General features: G+C 41.5%; 1 protein-coding gene across 4 annotated transcripts in view; it reads left to right on the top strand.

The window, feature by feature from the left end:
• The window catches only part of NHS (NHS actin remodeling regulator), a 322,109-nt gene that overhangs the window by 229,961 nt on the left and 68,739 nt on the right, over nt 1-23,409 (top strand). For 2 of the 4 annotated variants that reach the window (XM_081126605.1, XM_081126604.1), the window contains exon 1: nt 9,200-9,285. The exons of the other annotated variants lie outside the window; for them this stretch is intronic. In XM_081126605.1, coding sequence (XP_080982731.1) covers nt 9,252-9,285 — 34 coding nt within the window. In that variant the 5' untranslated portion in view covers nt 9,200-9,251. Of the gene's footprint in view, nt 1-9,199; nt 9,286-23,409 lie in introns of those variants that run through there. 4 annotated transcript variants of the gene reach the window in all.

Below are 23,409 nucleotides of genomic sequence, written 5' to 3'. Positions count from 1 at the left end.
TTTTCATATTAAGTCTTTAAAATCCAGTGTGTATTTTTATTTTATAGTATGTCTCAATTCAGTTGCTAAATTTTCATCAGAAATGCTTGATCTGTTTTAAGATTTTATAAAATTTCATAAAATTTGAAAAAGTAGACTCATGTATTCAAGTTTTTCCAATAACTGAATGGAGTATCAGTATTCAGGTTAATTAAAATTAAATGAAATAAAAATTTGGTTCCTCATTCATACTAGCCGCATTTCATATGCTTGATAACCACATATTGCTAGTGGCTACCATATTGGACTTTATCCTCTGCTTTTTCTTATCCATTGCTTCTTTAATACTTAGAAACCTGATTAGGAAAAGTTAATCGTTCTCTGATTTTTCTAGAAAACTGGTTCCACAGTGGATTTCTTCATTGGCTGGTTAGGATGTTTCACAGAGAGCTGGGAGTGGGAGAATCACTCTGTAGCCACAGTTAGCAATGTCAGGTTCCCTTTCAGCTTGGCTTCCAGGACTTTCTCATTTGATGTTTTCATGTATATAGAATAATCTTGCATTATTACTGAAATAGCTGTGAAATATACTGCTACCTCCAGCCAGCCCTGGAAGGGACCTCTTTCTGATTGGCCATGGCAGGAACTTTAATGGGATGATGCCATAGAGGAGTTAGACCAGGCTGCTCTGCTTATTGGGACCAAGCACTGGAGATTTTGCTAAGTTCTTAGTGATGACCTCTACATCAGTGTCAGAAAGATAAGGTGTTTTCTCACCTTTTGTCTTCCTGTCTCCCTTCATTGGTATGCTTTCCAAAAGGTAAAGGGAAACAGTGGAATGAAATTCCAGGCCAGAAGCACTCAGGGTAAAGATGCAGCACTGAAGTTAGCATCTTATAACTCAAAGGCAACAAAAACCATTTATGAAGTTTCAAAGGAGAGAGCCAAGGAAAGGCTGTATAGCATTAAAGACTTTGTTCAGTGTGTGAAATATATAATCTCCAAACCATTTCAAATTCAGGAAAATGAAAAGCTACCACACTTTACTCATTAGGGGATCTCTTACTTATGTTCCCCAAATGAAAAAGACTAGAATCCCAAGTCTGACCATTTGGTCCCATTACTGCAAGTTTTGTGGCTGGTCGAGTGATTGAGTGGGCAAATGAGAAAATGACTTATATTTCCTTCAAATGTTCTCCCTTCTCCAAGTTGACTGTTTAAGCTTTTAGCCAGTCTTATCATTCCATCATATCCATTCTCCTAATATTGAACTCATTCAAGAATACTGCATCTGAGTGCATGATGTTATTCCAAATAAATCTAAAAGGAACTAGAAGGCTTCTGGAATTTCTTTATCTGAGGTAGCTAAATTAAATAAACCTAATTCACATCCATCAGGAGCTCCGTGAAAGTTAGCACCATTCTAGTTTAAATGATTTCACACTAAACGACATGTTAAGACAGGCTCTCCTGGGCTTCTCATTGGACTGGATGCTCTAAATTTTCTGTCTTCAGGTCCACAGTGCCGAGTGTCAGAGGAGCCATGACCACACAGTGCTGGCTGGGCACAAAATGCCTTTCAATTAATACACTCAACTCTTAGAGTCAGGAATTACATAAGTAAGGGCAATTACACCACCATATTTAATACATTCTGATTTGGGGAAGCCAAGCCTTTTCTTCAGCACTCACATTAAAGGAGCCACAGTCATCAAAAGATTTAAAAAAGTTAAATCAAAATGTTAGAACTATTACGGACCTTGGAGATTATGTAATGCTGTCTCTCTGCCCCTGAATGGTCTTGTTCTTAAGACCATTTTAATGTTCTTTCCCTTTTCTGGGTAAAACATAATTTTGCTTTTACTAGAATCCTCATGAAATCATAAATGAAGTGTTAGCTAGTTCTAGAACTATAGAAATCCCAATGGTTTCTCCTCTTCTTCCATGCCCAAATTCTCTTCTATCTGCTGACTGATACCTCTAGTTCCACCATTCCAGGTTTTTCCTTTCAAGCAGTAGGCCTTTAATTGCTATTAAAGTGGAAATATCCTAGGAAAGGCTAACATTTAACCATTATCAAGTATTTTCACTTTGGTAATAGAAAGGGTCAAAGTAAGGTGTTTTGTATCAGTAAGGCAAGGGCATTGGAGAAAGAGAGAATGCCAACCTGGAGGGCAAGAAGCCCCCAATTGGGAACTTGGGGCACTACTTGAGGCTCAACAGACTCTGGCTCCTTCTTCCAAAACACATGCATTTGTATGAATTTATCTTTGGACTCCCTGTGGTGATTCAGGTACTTGGTAATTGTTCTTGCCAAAACTGGAGCACCTGCCAAGTGGAAAGTTCTGGTACTGAGGGGCAGCTCAGGCCCAGAGTAAGGGTCCCAGCCTTGCCCAAAGGGTATATTAGTGCCTTTCTTATCTCAGTTTGTGGAAATAGCAGTGGGGAGTCATGCAAGGTAGAGAGGTTAGATTCTTGGTTTTAATTTTTATTATGAATGGGAACCCCTTATCCAGAATCAAGGAAGAGCATTGCATAAGAGGGTATATGTAGTCACTCATCCACGCACATGCATGCACACACCCATGGACACAACCCCCCTCTTTCACACACACACACACACACACACACACACACACCCCTATGTATGCACATGAATGTTTCTTTTGAAACAGCAAAGCAAGTGACAGGCTTTTCCTGTGGGTAACTAGGATTTCAATCCTGGTCTTGCCTTATCGTTGTTGTTTTTTTAAAATATGGGATGCTTCACGAGTTTGCATGTCATCCTTGTGCAGGGGCCATGTTAATCGTCTCTGTGTCATTCCAATTTTAGTACATGTGCTGCCAAAGTGAGCACTTGCCTTATTGTTGCCTTGGGATTGGGATGTGAATGATGAGAGATGGGGAGTCTGTGCTTCCTGAGGCATGATAGTAAGTTCCCTCATCTGTATTTTGGGGTAATCTAGCATAGTGGTTAGGAGCCCAGGCTGTACCATTTATCACCTCCAGTGCCTTAGGCAAGCTATTTAACCTTTTGCAACTGTTTCTTGATCTGTAAAATGGATGTAATACTAGTATCTACCTCATAGACTTATGAGAATTAACTAAAATAGCACATGCAGAGCATTTAAAACAATGCCTGACACATAGCAGGTGCTCAATAAATATCTGCTAAATTAATAGAATATTAATTTTATCATTATTATATTATTGCCATGATGAACTTCCATTACGTGATAGCTTCAGATTAGTAGGAAGAGTGAGGAGAACCCTATTAAGTATTATAACTTCTGTTCTTACGGTAGGGCCAGATTGTCAAGCAGACTCATCTGCAGATATTTCTCAGTATATGAAGGTAAAGGAAAAACAACAAATACTGTCTCAAAACAAAACAAACAGTGAAATTGAGGGTGAGAGGGAGGAGGGGATTGACATCTTACAATTAAATAAAGGCATTGCCACAGAACAACTGCTGGAGAGACAGTTGAGCCAGGCCTGGGTCTTTTATTTTTCTAGCTCCAGACTTTGACTGATTGAAAGTGTTGAACTTCCTCTTGGATTTGAATAAACCACAAAAGGAAAGCATACTGTTCCCTTTTTCCAGCACTCCTCACTTTTTGCTCCTTTCCTGCTTCCCTTCCTGGGTCTCTGCTACAATATAAGAAACCAAAGTGGTGCCGCTTCCTTCATGAGAACAGAGACTGAGCAGCTGTGGGCTCTATGGAGGGATGGAGTGCTGTATAGACTGTACTTGGCTTATCTGCCAATGAAAAGCAACTGACAGGTGGGGAACTGGGGTGTACTTTATCATTGATGCCTCCCATTTCTTGACATGTGGTAAGGATTGCTTCAACAGACCCTGGCATTAAGCCTACTGGGGACTGGAATAGCTGTGGGGCAAGCCAACCCCAAGCCAAGGCCTACTGGCCCTTTAATTTTCCATAGGTGTGCACATATGTATAGGAATCCAGCTTATGACAGCAAGTAAACTTGGGTAGCAATCCACTGAAAAGTAGCAGCATCCCTGAATAAATCAGAGTGGCCTGGGCTGCAAATTTCACTCCAAGATATAGGGACTTAGACAAACAAGGAGAAAAAGCATTCACTCAACTTTTTCCTGAAATGCCAGAGAAATAAAACAGGTCAGTGGTGAATACAAAATTAGCTTTTGGCTAGTCTCCAAAGTGATTTGACCTATTTAGGAGTCATTGAGAATGAGCCAAAGGAAGTTCAGTGGCCCGCATCTTGATTTGTCAAGGGAGAAGAAAGGGTGTGGACCGCCAGATTCCCTAAGTCACTTGTTATGGAGCATATGAATGAATATAGCTGAAACTCGTGAGAATGGTTCTGGAACTCTGACTTTGGGCCAACTCCTGGCACAATTTAGCTTGCAAATGATAACCCCAGCAGATGTATTGGTAACAAGGTGTGCCAGCTCAGTGGCCCTGGTCACTGAAATGACCATATAGGATTCTGAAAGCCTTCCTACAAGTCACTCTTCTCCAAGACCCTTCTGTAAAAGGTAAACTCAGGCCAAGTCAACAAAGGGAGTGTAGACATTAGACATTAAGACTTCATTGGAGAGCAAAGCTACAAAAATGCAGAGGCTGACTCCACTACAGCCTAGCAGGTTGGAGTTGGCAGTGGATGCTCTTGGCGCCTTGCCTACTATCTCCTTTACCAGCTTGTGCACCCCTCCTCCAGCTGCTATGAGTGTTGGCTGCCCCTTCCCCAGAGAATTGCTGTCTGCCAAATGCCAGCCCCACCAACCCTCTTGCCTCAAGGTGAGACCAACTCTGTGATACAATTTGTACTGCAGAGCTCCCTGCAAGATCAGGCCGAACCAAATCTCCAGCTGAGGGCATATCCTTACTTAGTTCCTTTCTCTGCTGCACCTTGCTTTCCTTGTGACCCTTCTACTGAGAGCATCCCCTCCAAACATCACTTGAACAAGAATCCCCGTCTTAGACTTTGCTTCTAAGGAATCCAACCTAAGAGAGAATTGGGGGAGAGAGGAATTTGAGAACGGTCCCAAACCTGACTACACATCAGAATTACCTGGGCAGTTTTAAAAACACAAATTTCCAGGCCCTACATCCAGCAATTCTGATTCAGTGGGTCTAGAGTGGGACCTGAGATACTGTAGTTTTCCTAAGTGGATCTTTGGTAATTTTTTTTAATCCTCACCTGAGGATATTTTTATTGATTTGAGAGAGATAGATGGAGAGAAAGAGAGAGAGAGAAAGAGAGAGAGAGAGAAAAACATCAATCAGTTGCCTCCCATACTCACCCCAACCTGGGATCAAACCCGCAACCTAAGTATGTGCCCTGACTAGGAATCCAACCCACACCCTTTTGGTGTATGGGAGGATGCTCCAGTCAGCCGAACCACCCGGCCAGGGTGGATCCTTGTAACTTTAATTCAGCCAGTCCTTTGACCAATGGGAACCACTCACTCTAGCTCATTGTCTTTATTTCCTTCCTTAGATTTTTTTAGGAAATATTCATTGACCAAGTTCAGGAACAAGCCACACAATCTGTCAAAGACAATAAGAAGCAGAGGTTTAAGTAAAAGGACTCACAGTTCTTAGAAAATTTGTTGAAGTCCAACATGCCGTGCTGACTCTCAGAACTTTTTAAGCAGTTGTATCTTACTACATTTTTGTGTGTGTGTTCTGAAATGCAAAGGTCTGTCTGGTTGGGAAAAGAGAGACTCTTTTGAGGCATTGAGTTCTATGAAACTTTCCAAAGTGCAATATTTGATCAAACTTATAATTTAATTAATATTTCACAGTCCTCATGCTCAGAAGTGTTAACCTATTAACCGCCCCCCCATGTTCCGGAAAACCCTTCCCTGTACCCTATTTATTGAGCACTTACTATATGCCAGGCACTATTCTAGGCACTTGGGCTTTATCAGTGATAAAAACAAAAACTCCTAGCTTTTTTTAAAAAAAAGTTTTATTTATTGATTTGAAAGAGAGAGAATGTGTGTGTGTGTGTGGGGGGGGGAATTTTGTTGTTCCACTTATTTATGCATTCATTTGTTGCTACTTGTATGTGCCCTGACAAGGGATCAAACCTACAACCTTGGCGTATTAGAATGACACTCTAACCAACTGAGCTACCGAGCTAGGGCCAACTCCCTCTAGCTTAATAGCTCTGTGATCTTAGTCAAGTTCCCCAAACTGTCTTGGCCTCAGTTTCCTCATTTGTAAAATGGGAATAACAAAATTTACTGCACAGCACTACTGTAAAGATTAAATAAGATTCTATGTAGAAAACACAGTCACCAGCACATCATTAATTTTTCCCCACTTCATTAAAATTTGAAAACTGGTACCTATCACTGTTACTGTTGTTGTTATGAACATGTCGATCTACCCCAATAGGCTGTAAACTTCTCATGGGCAGGAATGGAACCCAAGGCCTTCTGGTTTCACACAAATATCTTACCAGAGTAGAGGATTAGTAAATGTTGGTTGAGTGGATAAAAAACATCTCATTGTGGAAAGGACTTCCTGCTTTCTCATGGTGTAGTTTAGGAAACAGTGAGAAATAGACTAGGCCCGTGGGAACTTTTTTTTTTTTTTTCATTTTGCCTAATTTAAGCTGTGAGTTGTTGTGGGTGGTGTGCTAAAGAAAAAGAAGACTGAATAAGAATCTACTCCTCATACTCTCCCGGAAGGCTGCAGAAAGAAAATATATTCTATTTCTTTTAGAGTTTCATTCTCTTTTCTTTTCTTTTCTTTTCTTTTCTTTTCTTTTCTTTTCTTTTCTTTTCTTTTCTTTTCTTTTCTTTTCTTTTCTTTTCTTTTCTTTTCTTTTCTCTTCTCTTTTCTCTTTTCTTTTCTTTTCTTTTCTTTTCTTTTCTTTTCTTTTCTTTTCTTTTTTTCCCTTTCTTTTCCTTTTTTTTTGCCTTCTCTGATAGATTTAGTGTGCCAGTAAGTCCTACTGACCTCTTTTTTTGGTTTTGCTTTTGTCTTTTAATTCTCTTTTCCATTCTTCTCCATTGCTCACTCTGGTTTCTGTCAACTATGGGAATAGTTCTGTTGGCCTAGTGTCCACATAAGAAACTCTAGAAGTCAAGAGGTATTGTGTACCCAGGCTCCAAGAGCTGTTGCTTTCTAATCTCATAGACAGCATCCTAATAAGATAGAACCAGTGGCTGCATCAAAACCACACGTCAGTTTGTTGACCACCAAACTCCCTCCATTTTATCTTCCCATCCCAGCCTTCACCTCAGCCCTTCTGCAAAGGTAAAAGGCAAGTTCACAGGATGCGGGGCCTTCTTTCTTCCCTGACATCTGGTTTGATTCTGAGCAGCTAAATAGTAGCTTTGCCATGAACAACAAAAACTAATTTACTGTGGTTTTTAAACACCAAGTGCAAATATTTTTCCTTTTCAGTTTGGGGTCACTGGAAGGGAAAAAAGCAGGACTGAGAAGGAGATTAACCTTTTAAAAACTATTACAACTTCCCATAGAAAATAAAACAATGGCATCATTTCCTTCCATTCATGAGAGTCTTTTCATGAGTGATTGTTTGAGGCGAGACTAGGGATCTGAAGAAGATTTTTAAATACTGTTTCAGCTTGGTTTTTCTACTCAGAAGCCCACCATGGTTGCTTTTATGAGGCCACACAAATCCTAGTAAAGCCCAGGGCCACCCTCTTTGCTTTCTCTCTCCTCTGTCTTCATCCTTGGCTGGCTTTCCCTCCACCTTCTCTCCAGCCCTTTGATTTCCTCCCTCATGTAGGGCCCAGACCCTCTGCTAATGGAAAGGAAATGTTAGGTAGGAGCACTGCAATTTACAGTATTTTAGACAATGACCACACTATCCACTGATGCCACTAACAGATGCTTGGAAGGCTGAAGATTCTGTCTAGGTAACTTCCCCGAGGTTCTAGCCAGACTTTCTGTTGATTTGAGCTGTCTTAATGCATCCCCGAACCTTAGCACCATTCAGTTGCTCTTCAGAAATGAAGTCACCTATTCTGGCTCTTGCTCCACACGATTAAGGAACAGAAGCATCTAATGCAGAGAACTGATGCTATCAACAGAGACCTGGCGAATATCAGAAGAAAGCAAGTCCATCTACCTCATTATTAGTTATTTCAATATTCTCTCTGGATGACAAAAGTAAAAGCTCTTTTCCAACTTTCCACTACTTTCTCTTCTTTCTTTCTTTCTATCAACCCATCCAGCTTTTGCACATGGATTCAGTTGCTGGGTTCAGGTGGGAGATGAAGCATATGCCATGATGACATAAAGGTTATTAGAGCAAAGCTGTAGAAGTCCCTAAATTCTCCCTTTCTTGCCAAGAGGACGATCTGAGTAGGCTCCAGGATGGTTGATATTTGTAAAAGGGCTTAAAGGATCCTTGCCATGTACTATTACTATTGTTATTGGCATCGCCAGAGCCTAACATGTTGATACAGGTGGTATGTGTGTTGGGGGTAGCTAAGGATCAGAAATTGATCTTCAGCTTGCAAAGAAAAACTCCAGTTGTATCCCCCCCATCCTTTCAATGTGTGTGTAAACATTTGCAGACCCGTTGAACAGCTCACCCTCACACCAACCTAAAATTTCACAACCAAGTGCATCGGTCCCAGCCTGGTAAGAAGAATGGATGGCAGTGTGGGGCAGCCATGGGGTGATAGAATGGGATGTATTCCTTCCCATTACTGGACAGTCAGCATAGGGGCTGGACTGCTGTGGTTCCCTGAGTTTTAATATTTGTCCAGTTTCCTGCTCTGGCATCATGCTAATGGTTTCCATAGCCATGTGGCACTTGGCAGAGCTTCTCAAGCTGGTGGGGCCTGAGAGTCTGCATTTCTAACAAGCTCCTAGGTGATGGCTGACCCCTGGCCTATTGCACTTGGAGCAGCAAGGCTGTAAAAAAGTACCACTGCATTCTGAACTCCTCCAGGGCTTGAAAAGGAAAGTACTAAGCTCCTCCTCTGGAGACAGGGTGTGTCCGAGGCTGCCCTGGAGTCCTGATTTGCCATTCAAGTGAACCCCAGAGGGATTAGCTGCTGGCCCAGCAATTGGGTGAGACCATCTCCCCTTCCATGGGGGAGTCCTGCAGGCAGCACAGATGTTGTGTGAAAATCTCCCACCATCCTTGCTGAAGGTTGCCCTCTCTCGCCCTCCCGCCCCCCTGCTCTGCCTGCTGACTTAAGCAGATCAGCTTTCAGCTCTCTGGGACTCCAAGAGGGCTTTGGATAAAAGAAAAGGCCTGTCCCTAAGAAGCAGAGCTGGAATCCAAGCATGCCTCTCGCCTGCTGCATGCCCAAGAATGCAGGTATTTGGGGTTTGCAGCATTTCCTGGCAAGACAGAGGGGGAGGGGAGTTGGGGGAGGCCAGATCTAATGGAGAGGGGCTTGAGCTGCAGTTGCTTCCTATTCTGGGGATACTGAGAAGTATGTTTTTGAAGAAAATGAGCCGTTGCACAGGAACAGACATGAACAAGGGCGACTGTGCCTGACCCGCAGGGTTGACCTTGACATTTGGGGTCAGTGGCTACAAAGCTTTGAGCACTTTGGGTTCTTTATACTGGCTCGCCATGTTTGCAACTTTGCTCCTTCTGAAGTGTTGGACTACTTAAGACAGAGAGGACAAGACTTTTCCCCTCCTCCTCTTCCACTCTGACATTTGGGTGTCTTCCAAGAGGGCCCAGAGGGTAGCCCAAGTTAGGGTTCCAAGGTAGGGTTCCCCAGGGTTGCTGGGAAGAGGCCGCAGTAGGCTCAGGTCTGGGTCCTGCGTCGGACTGCACTGTGCTCCACTGGCTTGTCCCTTTCTTTTCCTTCCCCCCCCCCCCCCGCCCTCTCCTATCTTCTTGGAATTCCTCAGTATCCTACCCTCACCCTGAGAGTACTCAGAGAGATTTATTTATCTCTCTGTGGCTCAAAACAGCCCTGAACTGGGAGTCTTCAGATCCACGTTTCCCAATATCTAGTTTCTGTTCCATCTTAAATGGTCTCAAACTGTTTGGGAGTCTGTCTTGACATCTGTCTTCCTCTCTCTTTCATGACATTCCTTTATCATGGAAGGTTGGCCACACGATGGAACGCTGTTTGAAAAGTGTTAAACTCTGCAGTATTTGTCGTGCATTGGGGTTAGTCCTTCCATTTTAACTCGGATTCCTGAAAGGGACAGGGCCTTTCTTATATTTTTTCTATGGATTCCACCCCTTCCCCTGGTGGTGAGGCGCATGCAGGGGTGGGCAGTGTGAGTGTTGAAGTTGCTGCTCTCCTTGCCCCAGCTAGACCACCTTACTGTACATTTGCCTCCACCGTCTCTGTGGAGGCCAGCGCATGACATTGGCCACGCTCCAAGGGCCATGTGTTGGCCTAACCACTCCCAATATGGTTGTGTGCAGCCCTGTTGCATGAAAGTGTTCTTCCGCCCTGCCATCTCAGAACATACCCTCTGAGTGTTGCTTTCCCAGGTGTCGTGATGGGGAGGCACTAGTTTATGTATGCTTTGTTACCTAAGATCCTTAGGAGGGGAAGGAAACATGCTTGTGGACAGGCAGTTTTTGGTGGGTATTACTGAACCTCTGTCAGTTTCTTCAGGGCATTGTGGTTTCCAAATTTGGGGGCGAAGTTGCTTAAATCCAAATCCCTAATATCATATATTCTTATGGTGAATAAGCATTATTTGATGTACAGGCCACACTTCAGACTAATTAACTCAGAATCTCTGGGGATGGACCCAGGTATCAATGCATTTTTAAAAAGCTTCTCGGGTGGATTCCAATGTGCAGCCAGAGTTGAAAATCACTGACTTAGGTAAAAAGTAAGAACTACACTCCCACTCTAATCCCCAACTTCCTCGGGGAACCAAGTGAGACAATTAAGGACCTAAGTCCATACATTTTCATAAGTTTCAGTGGATTCAGAGGAGAGTGTCCAACAGCCAGAAAGTATTCATGAGGCCCGAAGGACTAAGTAATGGGGTGGAATACCAAAGAAATAAGGCCCCTCCAGGTGCCTTCCAGAAGTTTCCAGTCCAAGCTCAAGGAGAAAGATGGGGAGAAGGCCTTTTGAATAGCTTGACCCAGTTTACCTTGGAGAGTTGGAGATCCAAGGCATGGGGGTGGCTGGCAGGCCAGGGAGGGATGGGGGAAGCTTGCAGGACTACATGCAGGGGGCTCAAGCTTCTCAGAGCTGCTGGCACTTTGAGTTTGGCCATCTTCTGGCATTAATGTGAGCAAGGTCATGGCACCCTCGGCCAACTCTGGACAGCACATAAATGGGGAGACCAGGCCCTTAATCAAAGATGCCTCCAAGTAGGCCTTGGCAGATATTGCATTCAGCACAATAAAAGCTGAGGGGAAAATTACTGCTTTGCTTCAACACAAATTTTATTACATCAGGTTTCATTATAAAAATGTTATAGTTTTGGGTGTGTGTTTACTACATAAACAATGTAGTTACTCTGATCTTCACCATCTTTCAAACTGGAGTCTTAAAGGGAGTTTTATTTATGAGATTTAAAGCCATGGAACAATTGTTTCATACGATTGCCTTATAAGCATAGGAATAATTCAGGGGAAAATAAAACTCTGTGCTTTCTTTCTTCCTTAACGTCTGCTGAATCTTCCTAACCTGGGAGCAGGCATAGCTGCATGCTGACAATGTAGGATCTTAAAGTTGATAGACTATAGCTGAGTAGACATTAAAGGAATAAGGTGGTCTTCAGGAAAAATGGAGCATGAGACTCCTGTTACATCCAGCCTCCAAGGCTGTCCTGGTAGCCTCCGCAGGTGTGAAACCACTTAAGCTGATCAGGCAAGCTCTCAGGGCCTAGACCCTTATGCCAACTCATAGTCAGGGGCCAGGGGACCCAACAGCTACTGCTACTGTTTATGCCCAGATCTCTGGACATTCATATTTCCCCAAAGCAAAGCATTCATATCAGTATGAATGTCAGCTCAGGCCCCTTAGTTCATTGCTGGGAACTCCATATTCAGAGAAAGCAAGGTGTAGGCTGCCATCATTTTATGGCAAAGTTTGTTTTGTCCATTTTATTGGTATTTTCCATTAATTTATCTGATTTTATATTCATTTACTTGAGATTTTAACTTTTTTAATTTCTTAAATTGAATGCTTAGTTAAAAAAATAAATATGAGGACCTGGCCAGTATGGCTGAGTTGGTTGAGAGTCATCCCATGCACCAAAAGGTCACCAGTTTGATTCCTGGTCAGGGCACATGTCCAGGTTGTAGGCTTGATCCCTGGTGGGGGTGTGCAGGAGGCAACTGAAAGATGTTTTGCATTGGTTTTATTATGTGGGCTTATTATGAATTTCATCCTCTAGGTTTTGGAGAGGCAGCCTGGTTTGGGGAAAAGGGACTTTGGTATCTGTCAGATCTGGGTTTGAATTACTCTACCACTTATCAGCTGTGTGACTTTGGGAAAGTTACAGGATTGCAACTTCCTCATTTCTAAAATGAGTGATAATATCTGCCTTGTGTATTGTTTAAATTAGAAAGAAATGGAAGAATGCAGTCAAAGGACCTAGCATAGAGTGCTTAGTAGCTGCTCAATCCATAGTAGCTATGGATAATAATCATATTTAAAATAATATGACTTTAGCACAGGCAAAAGCTTTGTGGCTGTGAAGCTGCCCTCCATTCGCATGTCTTAGGCAGAGGGCCAGAACAGTGGGTGTCCTTTCTGGATCACCCACTTATCCTAATGTCCTCCAAAGGCACTGGCAGATGGGACATGAAAATACCAGCAGTGTGCCTAGGGGAGGGCATCCAGCCAAATGTTACAGTGAATTGAGCATGCCGAAGTGAGCCAGGAAAAACTCGGCACAACACAAAATCTCGCCATTGAGAAATTCCTCCTAAGTTTCTTAGTCTCTGTCTCTTGTGGAATGTTCCTCAGTAGAATATTTGAGCTGCTCTGTCCCAGATCTGGCCTCTTTCCTGGCTACCCAACTGAATCGCTTCCCATTCTGTAGGGCCCTGACTGCTTGTCATGGGCCTTGAAGGAAGTAAGCATTGGGGAGCTAAACTTTTTGGAGTCACATCTTGGTGGTGGGCTTTATATATCAAACATGACTAAGACACAGTTCTGCCCTTGAGGACTTCCGAGTCAGGAGGATACTGACCCATGAGCACCCAAAAGACTGGGTACGTCGGAGCCCATCCACAGGAAGGAGGGACTAACTCTCCCTCATGGGATGGCTCAGCTAGTCAACTGGGATAGATGGAGGAGGTGACTTTTGAATCAACTATTAGGGTAAATAGGTTAAGGTGTACCAAGTTTTAGCTGTATTTTTGTTTGTGGGTTTGTATGTTTAGTTGGTTTTGTCGTATTTTGTTTTATTTTTTTAGAATATGGTAAAATGAGCTTACTCTGATGATCTTCAAAACTAAAAAAAAAGACCTGGTTGGTGTGCCTCAGTGGTTAGAGCATCAGCCCGCACACTGAAGGGTCAAGGGTTCGATTCTTAGTCAAGAGCATGTACCTGGGTTGCGGGTTCGATCCTCGGCCCCACTGGGTAGTGTGCAGGAGGCAACCAATTGATGTGTCTCTCTCACATCAGTGTTTCTCTCTCTTCCCCTTCCTCCTCTGTTCCACTCTCTCTAAAAATCAATGGAAAAAATGTCCTCAGGTGAGAACTAACTAAAACTGAAAAACAAAAAACAAAAAAAGTACCTGCCAAAATTTTGCAGAAAATTAGAGCCTATTTGCTTTGGGTTGATTCTTGCCTTCTCTCAGTCGGGGGGGGGGGGGGGGTGGAGAGGTAGAGGAGATGGTAAGATTAGGAAAGGATAAGACTGCAGGAAGTCATCAGCAACTGTAATCTGCTGTCTGCATTCTCTTTATCCTACACAAGCCATCTGTAGGTAAATTCAGGTGGAAGTTAATTGTCTGTGTACAAGGAAGAATCTTCTAGTCTTCTCTGAAGCCCACCCATGCTTCTGATACTCTATTGGATAGAATGGCTCCCTCCCTCATCCGTGCTTCTTTTTGGGTCATCAGGAATACTGAGAAACTCTATTCTCTTAAGGGATTATGGCCTTGCATGTTGCCATACATCATTGACCTTGAGTGTGGTGACAGCCACTGGCTCCTGAAATAGCAGAAAGGAGATGGAGAAGGGAATTAATCTCAGTTATATTCTCTCACAACAGAAAAACAAGATTGGCTCTTTAGCATCTAAAGGTCAAATGTCAAACTCTAATAAAGGTAAAAGTGCAAACGTTTACTCAACTTTGAAGAACTGAGGCCTCCCAGGAATGTTATATATACTTTGATTTTTCTTCCAGATAGAGTAACTCACTCTTCGCTAACTGCCTTGTTTTTGTGTTATGCTTGCTGTAGATGGCATTTAGCCATTAACAACTAGGATCCCTCTTCCATCTAAGTTTTTATCCCTGGAAACCTTCATCAGCAATTTGGAGCTGGATGATTAATTTGAAAATAAGAACGTGCTTGAGAACAGGCCAGGGGCACACATCAACAACCACAGAGCCCTTGGCTTAAATGAGCAATAAATTACTCATCTCTACTAACACAGACCTGTAGCTCCTGCTCTGAAAGCCAGGAGTGATGACAGGAGCCACGGATTTCTAGTACTTTCCACGCCTACCTTGGAAAGCAAGGAAAATGGCTGCCTGGGAAAATTAAGATAATTGCGTATCCAGTGCTTTTCCTTGGAAAGAAGTTGATTTGTAGCTTCTCTTGATTAATTGGCCTTTTATTTTCCCCTTTCTGCCCCTCTCCTCTTGGCATGTACTTGTTTGTTTGTTTTTTGGTTTTGTTTTTTGGTTTTTTTACACCAAAGACATCATGGGTAAAAAGAGGAGATTTTATTTTGAAGAACAATGATCACATTAACAAGGTGACAGCAGATAAGCTAAAAGTCACTCCATTTTCTGCCAGGGAAAAATGTTCTTTGCTACCAAATTGCATTCTGCTTCTCTTTGTCTACTCTCCTTTTGTAGGAGGGTGGCAGGCCCAGCCACTGATGGACTCAGAAAAAATAACTGGGAGATAAGATATACCTTTGATTCATGTAAGAAAGGCAACTTTTGAGTTGAATGATAAAAAATGACTTCCTTTCCTGTTCCACAGCATTCTTGTGGATGGAGCTCCCTGTAGGATAGTGACATTTCTCAGCCCTTGGTCCAAAGTATGAAGCAGACAATAACTGTGAAACCTGAAACTTGGTAAAAGGCAAAAATCTAATTCATTGCAATTTACTAGATGTGTAGGCCTGTATCAGATTCTGTAAGTACAGAATCTCCCTATATCCTGCCCTGTATTGGGGGCAAAACTGAGGATTCCCCCTACCTTTACGGTATTGCAGCCATATCCAAAGATCCAACCAGCATTCAGTGAAAGAGCAATCAAATCAAAACTGGTGTGTGGCTGTGTCTCCAAGTGTGTCTACTAAAAAAACAAAACAGAAAAACAGGCTTCAAAATGATCAAATGATCAAAGAAAAAGTGAATGGGGGATGGAAGAGGTGAAGAAGGAAAGGGAAAGAAGCTTCCTCAAGGAGGTGAGATTTAAGTTAGACTTTGATGGATTGGTAGGAATTTGTTAGCCAGGAGAAACATTTTGGGGTTACACCTCTCTAAGCTGCTATTTCTTCAGCAAAATCTCATAGGCTTGTTGTGAAGATTGAATGATATAATGAAAATAAAGTGTATAGCACAGTGCTTGGCACATGATAAGGCTGAATATTTACTGTTTATTATAATTATTATCATTATCATTGTCATCATCATCATCATCATCAGGACTTGGTGTTCGAAGTGTGTGAGCAAAACTCAGGGTCCTTCGTAAGGAAATGGTGCTATCAGTTACAGGTAATTAAAACCCTTTCCCCTCTAATCTTACCCCATTTTTTCTGAGGCTGACCCTCATTTTTCATATCTTGGAATACTTTGGTTAATATCAGTTCACCTCTGGCAAATGAAAGCAGACTCAACCAAGTATCAAAAGATGTTTTTAACCTTACTCCATTTCCCAGTATAACATTTTATACACTCGTTTATAATTTCAGTAGTGGGTGGCTATTGGAGTGAAGGTGTAAATATAAAACCAATAGCTTATGTTAACATTTCTCTTGGGTCTTTGTTTTCAACATCTTATTTTAGCAACTTCAAAAAATATTCACTCAGGGTGTATTTTTTCTTCCAATCTATTTATCCTCCAGTGGTTTCATTCAGGTCACAAAGGAAAGGTGTTTCTGGAAAAAAACAATGAAACTTATTTCTTCTAAACTTTGAGAGTTAAGACAGCAGGCTAAGTACTTTTGCATCATACATAATCAGTATAATGTGTTTGAGAGGGGCCTGTCCATTGGCATTAGGGGCTGAGGATATTTGGGCCCTGTGATTAGGCAAAAACCAGGACGTTAACATTGAAAGTCATTTAATGACCCCTTATTATGTGCTCAGCAGGACTATGCTAATTACTCTGTCATAGTTGATACTGCACAATTATTATGCTCGTTCCATAAATGAGGAAAATGAGGCTTAGAGTATTTATATAACTTGCCTAAGAGTATAGCTTGGATGTTGCAGAGCTAGGACTTGGATCCAGTTCTGTCTGATTCCCAAACCCGGTCTTTTTACCATCAGGTGATTCTACCTGCAAGGGTTGGAAAATAATGACCCCAAACTAAACATGGGAGTGGCATTTTTAGGTTATCATACAGGTTTAAAAGATGTGCTGTGGCCCAGCCGGGCGTGGCTCAGCGGTTGAGCATTGACCTAGGATCCAGGCGATCGGGCTTCGATTCCTGGTCAGGGCACATGCCCGGGTTGTGGGCTCATCCCCAGTAGGGGGTGTGGAGGAGGCAGCTGATCCATGACTCTCTCATCATTAATGTTTCTTTCCCTCTCCCTTCCTCTTTCTGAAATCAATAAAGATATATTTTTAAAAAAAAAAGATATTCTGTGACCTATGCTACAATCTCAGTTTAGGTCATCCAAAGTAGAAGGAAACTTAGTTTTGATTTGAAGGAACAAAAACCAATCCACAGAGATGGCCACCACCAAAATATGACACTATAAACTATGAAGAGATACTAGGGACAGAACCAACAGTGTCCTATGGCTTGACAAAACAGGGGGGTAGGTAAGGCCTTTTACTTTCTCTTTCAATTCTTATAATGATTCTACTTTTTGCTAATTAACTTGACTGCCTATGACTGATATATTTATTACCCAGCATTGTTTGTCAATGACATTGTTCAAATATTCATTTCCTAGTAGAGGGTTATAAATGTCTTCTGGGATCATAAAAGGTGATGGATTAACAAGTGCTGGAAGTTGTGGCAGGTTAAGAAGTTACAATGCAGAATTTCTCACACCTTTGCTTGAATGTGTTGGCAGTTCAGCATGAAGAGGTGGTGTTTTTCAGTGGTGAGAAAGAGAATATTTTGTCCTCTAATTTCTTAACTTCACATCCTGGTGAAGGTGCTTGTAGGGATTATACTTCATCTCATTCAAAGTTTCAGAGCAAAGTAACAAGTGGCAGATATGATTATAGCTCTTCCTGGAGTTACAAAAGCCTATTTTTAATTGTCTCCCTTCTATACTTGGCCATCCTCATGCCACCGTCTGCTTTCGAAAATTTCCCAGAGCCAGGTGCTCTGGATAGTCACCAAACTGCCCTGGGCCAGCAGCACCACCTGTTGGCTAGAAGAGAGAACTCTGGACTCAATATGATGCATCTGCCTCTGAAATCTCCTGTACCAACTGGGTGTTCCAGTCATGCAAAATTGCTTCCATTTGCTCATCACAGCATGCTCTCTCACACGCCTCAAGACCTATGTACACTGTTCTCTTTCTACAGCCTTTTATGACTTGTTTCACCTGCCTAATTCCTAGTCTGTTTGCAAGCCTTGGTTTAAGCATCACCTTCCTTGAGCAACCTTTCCTGAAATCGCCCAAGGTGATTTAGCCATCTCCCTTTCCATAGCCCACATGTTGTGCCTGCCTATATTTCAGTGGTTCTTCCAAGAGCAGAGGATGAATTAGTACCCCTAAGGGGATCTGAACCAGGTGGAGACAGAAATGGGTAGAGTTGGGTATGGCCCAAAGCAGCCTTCCATAGATATGATTTCTTTTTAATCATATGTATCATTCCTAAAATTCCTATAAAATTAACACTATTCTATACATAATTTAACATAAAATAATCTCCCCCAAACAATTATTGAGTAAAATTAGTGTTCCACATCTATCCTGTGGCTTTCTGAACCCCCAGGCACTAAACAGTGTATCTCGGGAGTAGGTATAAGTCCCCCTGAAAACCATGTATAGTACAGTGTCTTTCTTGTCTGCGATTCTAAGGGGTCCTTCAGAGTAGGGACTAGGTCTTTCATCTCTGCTATAATATTGCCTAGTGGAATTTAGATACTCAAAAATACTATTTTTGGAGGAATGGGTGAATCTTTCCAGTAATATTGGGCATAATAAAGAACCAGTACCATTAATCCTCAGAGACAGATATTCCAGTTGTAGACTCCAATGTCTCTGTCAACCCATGACTCTTTCTCTACATTTTCTTGCATTTCATTGGGAACTGGCATTTAAGATTAATATTTAAAACCATCTCCTTGAGTTATATTAACCTTTATTCACTACCACTCTTGTGCATTGCAAATGCATTTTTCCCAGCAGTATTGTGGAGGAAGTAAACCTTAATGGACAAACCTGGAATCCTAAATGCCATTTGAAACTTTTTTCCATGGGAAAATGTGTCCTGAATTAAAAAGAAAAACTTGCAAATGAACTTTGGAATACTCCAAGGCTGGAGACAGACTGTATCAAATGCCCACATCCTGCAGTTTCAGTTTATATGGGCTACAGCCCACAGCCTGAGGTAGGGGGAAAGAAGACTAAAGTCACAGACACGGAATGACATCCCAGAATCACTGGAGTGGGCAGGAGGACCTCAAATTTGTCCTTCCCTTGGGTCTCTCAGGGTTCTACCAGCAGCAGCAGGCCACCTTTAACCTTCCTAGGAAGCCAGAAAAATTCATTCTTACAAATTCTACTGACATTTGCATTTCTATGATCCTAAAACTGTTCCCTCTCTGAGACGAATGAACATCTGAGCCACCTGTTGTCCCTTCATTAAAAAAAATCAATTTAAAAAAATCAAGTTTATTAAGAAATATTTGTGAGTAAAGGAGCTCCCCTAGGTGCAAAGTAACTTTTTAAATTTATTATTAAATTATTCTTTGGAAACTTCCTACTGCTTCCCCTGTCTTCTTTTAGAAAGGAATTACTCTAAACCAAAGCCATTCAAGAACAGGCCAAACCATGCCTTGATTCTTCTGCATGTCATAGTCCAGGCAGTAAAACATAGATAAAGGACTTCTGACAAGAAGGGTAGACTTCTCTACCTGGCTGCTTTAGTGCAGCTTCTGGATGCATCATAAGGACCATTGATTCTCCCCATCTCTTTCTGTTGTTCAGTTTGTCCCTATCTTTAAATGAAAAACATCTTCCTTCCCAATTGGCACATAATACTATTTTTATGTCAACTCTGTTCTGAAAGTTTCATGTTTTTATTTTACCTGGAAAGCAACTAATGGAGGTCCCAGCCTAGAGCCTGAATCCAGTGTCCTGGCCACATTCTTAGACTGGGAAAGCTGTTGGGAAAGAAGTTCAGGTCCTCAATTGGAAATAAGGGCAAACACTAGTGTAGAGAGGATTTTTCTTTAACTCATAAAGTGTCTCAGTAAAACATTCTCTTTTCTGGAATGTAATTAGTATGTGTTTAACCACAAATGTAGAAAAATTGTTTAGGATCTGACCAACATATTTTCTCAGGACTACAAAGAAGGTTTCTTTCTCTCTTCTTCTCCTTTATATGCTCCTTATAAAACCTTGCCAGAGTCAACTAAAAGGGAACCCATTTCATTACATATACTTTTCCCCAAGAAGTAAAATGAACTAAATTAATTCATTCACTTCCACTGTAAATACCAAATGAAAAGGCCATAGACATATAGATGTAAATACTGCCTCTGTAATTATTTTTTGTGTTTGTATAACTAGAGGGCACTGAGAGAAAGAGAAAATAAATTATTCAAAGTTCAAAGGTTCCCAGATTTACTAAGAAAATAAGAAAAGGAAAAAAAAAAAAACCCACAAACAAACTCAAGCATCCACATGCTAAGATAGCCAAAGAATCCGCTGCTATGTTTGCTTACCAGCATTTTCTTCAAAAGAAATGGCTTATGTCAAAACTGGTGGGAACTCCAAATGCAGAACATTTTTTCCTAGTAAATAAAGTCAGCAGTGTTGTGATTAAGAGTGCAGGAGTTGATTTCACTATGTTGAAATTGCAATGTACAGCCAAGGTTGAGAACTACTGCTGGAGATATTTAGTTGTAACAATTAATTTTTCCTTTCTTAGATAGTTCATTTGGCCCTAATTTAGTTTGTAATTATTACTTTCTTCCTTTCCAGGGTCTCCGTCTGTAAGTTTCCCAAGTGTGCGGGAAGGTGAGGGTGGACATCTTTCAGTCCTACCACCTGTGTCTTGGTTGCCCTATCTTCTTAAGAAGACAGCCATAGCCATTGCTGTGGAATATTTCAGAACTGACACCACATCCTAGCACATTGCAGTTCTTGTTCCATGGCATTACTCCTCTATTTCCCTGAGGGGTTTCTGGGGCTATGGGTTAGCATTTGTAATCTTTAAGTGTATCATCTCTTTTTCTCTTCCTTCCATCCCCTGATTGTCTCTTGAGGGTGGTTCTGGGCCACTCACCTTGGTGACTTTTTTTCCTAAACCGCATGACCCAACATCAACCTGACAAGCCCAGGACTGGAGGAAAGGAGATGGTCTTCTGGGACTGAAGGTTATCCATAGGAAGCCTCTCTGAACTGGTACTTTCATGGGGCCTAATTGAGATGGTAAGACTTTGAACTATAACAATATTTGGAACCATCAAAAAGGTTTTATTTTGTTTTTAAGAAGGCTTTAGTTTATGATATCTGTGCTTAAACCAACAATTCTCAACTGCTAGTATCTGTTTTGAAATATGGCTAGAAATTTATTTTAAAGAACTTGATCAGTTAACCTTTTCTGTGTAATGAATCACCCCAATATTTAGTGGCTTAAAATTTAGTGGGTAGTTCTTCTGGTCTAGGCTGGTTTGGTTGAGCTCTGCAGGGCTTGCTTATGTGTCTGTAGTCACTTGGCTGGGGCTAGATGACCCAGAGTGGCCTTATTCACATGTCTGGTGGTTAGCAGGCTATGGGTCAGATCGAGGCGGACAGCTGGGCCACATGTGTCTCATAATCCAAAAGGCTAGCCCAGCCTTCTTCATAGAGTGGCAGTAAACATGGGTAGGTAGCAAGATCAGCAAACGTAGAAGCTGCAAGGCTGCTTGAGGCCCAGGCTCAGAACATGCACAATGTCACTTCTACCACACTCTATTGGCAAATCAAGTCACATTCCTGATGGGAAGAGCTGAAAGTACTGTGGCTATTTTTGAAATCTACCACAATAACCAAGCGCCCTATTTGCAATATTTTCATGTATAAATTAAAATGAATTTGGAGTTATTCCACTAATAAAGTAACTCTTGCTTGCATTCAAATAGACTTTGAAAGTGGAAGAGAAAGAGGTGGGAATTGCCTATGGTCATGTCAATGAGTGATCCATGTAAATACTATCTATCTTGTGGGTCATATCAGAAAAAAATTGTGAACAGCTATCCAAAAGGTAGTGTGGTGAGGTGGACATCATGAATCTTAGAATCAGACAGACCTGAGTTCAAACTCCATCTCCCCAACTTGTTAGTTGGGTGGCCTTGAGCAAGTTACTTAACCTCTGTAAGCATTAATTTTTTTCAACCATCAAACAGAAAGAATAATAATACTTAAGGCACAGGGCTGCTGTCAGGATTAAATGAGATTATGGTGTAATGCCCAGCACATAGTAAAGAGGCATTTTATGCTCGTTTTTCCCCCCATCCCCTTAATTTTTTGAAATTCATGTGTAGTGGGCATAGTAAGTCTCTTCTACTCAGAATCAAAGCTGTGCAGTCCCTTTTCCTGCCAAATACCAGCTTTTCTTTGTCTATGTATTGCATATATTTGAGAGATGACTTTGATATAGTATTTTTCAACCTAGGATCTTGGCAGTGTTCACAAACATAAGCTTACAGTTACAAATTCCAAGACAAATCTTAGTTTTGGTGCAACAAATTATTTCACATTTCTGAGTTATGCATAGTGGGTTTTTCATTATGGTCTGGGTATTCTATGGAATTTTGGAAACCCACCATCAGAAAAAAAGGCTTTGAAATAATAGAAGTTGAGCAGCAATGTATGGGAATGGTGTTCTCTCAGAAAGGATACATTTACCAGATAAGGTTTTCAAACATATCTGGGGACTCTAAGTAGTGAGGTTGGTCTTTGGGGTGAGAGGGGGCCAATTGGGCAAAACCTCTGCTTCTTCTGTGATGCATTCCATAGGGCTCCATTTTGGCTAAATCATCATAATTCCCACCAAAACAGCACAGAATGATAATGATTTTATTTATTATTTTATATGCGTTGCCAGTATAGGCAAAGCTTTATAGCTTGCCATAAATCGAGAGGGATTATCACAGCTGTTACTTATTTTAACAGGTCACAATACAGTAGTTTATGCCAGATGGTTTAGAGAATTTTGAGAGAGAAATTTTATACAGGCAGCCATATAGATACTAGCTTGGGTATTTGAGCCCTGAAATTAATTTACATTTGTTATGCTATAAAATATATATAAATAAACACAGTTTCTTATGAACGAGTGAGCTATTTTATAGCAGTGATTTCTTCTGGAAGTCATGAGGTCTCTTGTGAACAGTGGTGGGGCAGCAGCAGTAGTAATGTGCTGCTACTAGGATAGAGGAGAAATAAGACTCAGCCACATCCATAGCTATGGAGGGAATATTCAACTTGCTCCACAGAAATATACTTTGAAGGCAAAACTGAGATTTTATTATTGAAGCCAAAGAGAATAAAGCAGGGAAGCCATCCTAGGTAAACATAAGGAAGAGCTGCAATTGGGATCCCCAAGGTCACCAGCCAGGTCAGTCTGGGGCAAAAAGGTTACCCAGCCTGGGCAGATCACAGAACATATTGCCCATGCAAATGCTGAAGTTTATGTGTAGAGCAGAAATGGAAAGAAGAAATAAATACTGATAATCAGAAATCATTTCAGAAGGTGTTTTTGGCTCTGGATTTCAAAGAGTAATACATTTCCAGAATGAGAAACCTAAAGAAAACCATACAGATCTCCACCTTCCTTGTTTTATAGATGAAGAAACAGACCAAGAAGATCATTTAAATATGGTCATCTTGGCTCTTTCAATAAACAAGTAAAATCAGACTGTCAAATGTATTTGGACTTTGTCAGCCTTCTCCAGTCTCTCT

This window comes from Miniopterus schreibersii (genome assembly GCF_964146895.1).
Source record: "Miniopterus schreibersii genome assembly, chromosome: X".
Classification (NCBI taxonomy): Eukaryota; Metazoa; Chordata; class Mammalia; order Chiroptera; family Miniopteridae; genus Miniopterus; species Miniopterus schreibersii.
The sequence above is the reverse complement of the archived record's forward strand: the minus strand, read 5'-3'. Positions and strand labels throughout refer to the sequence as shown.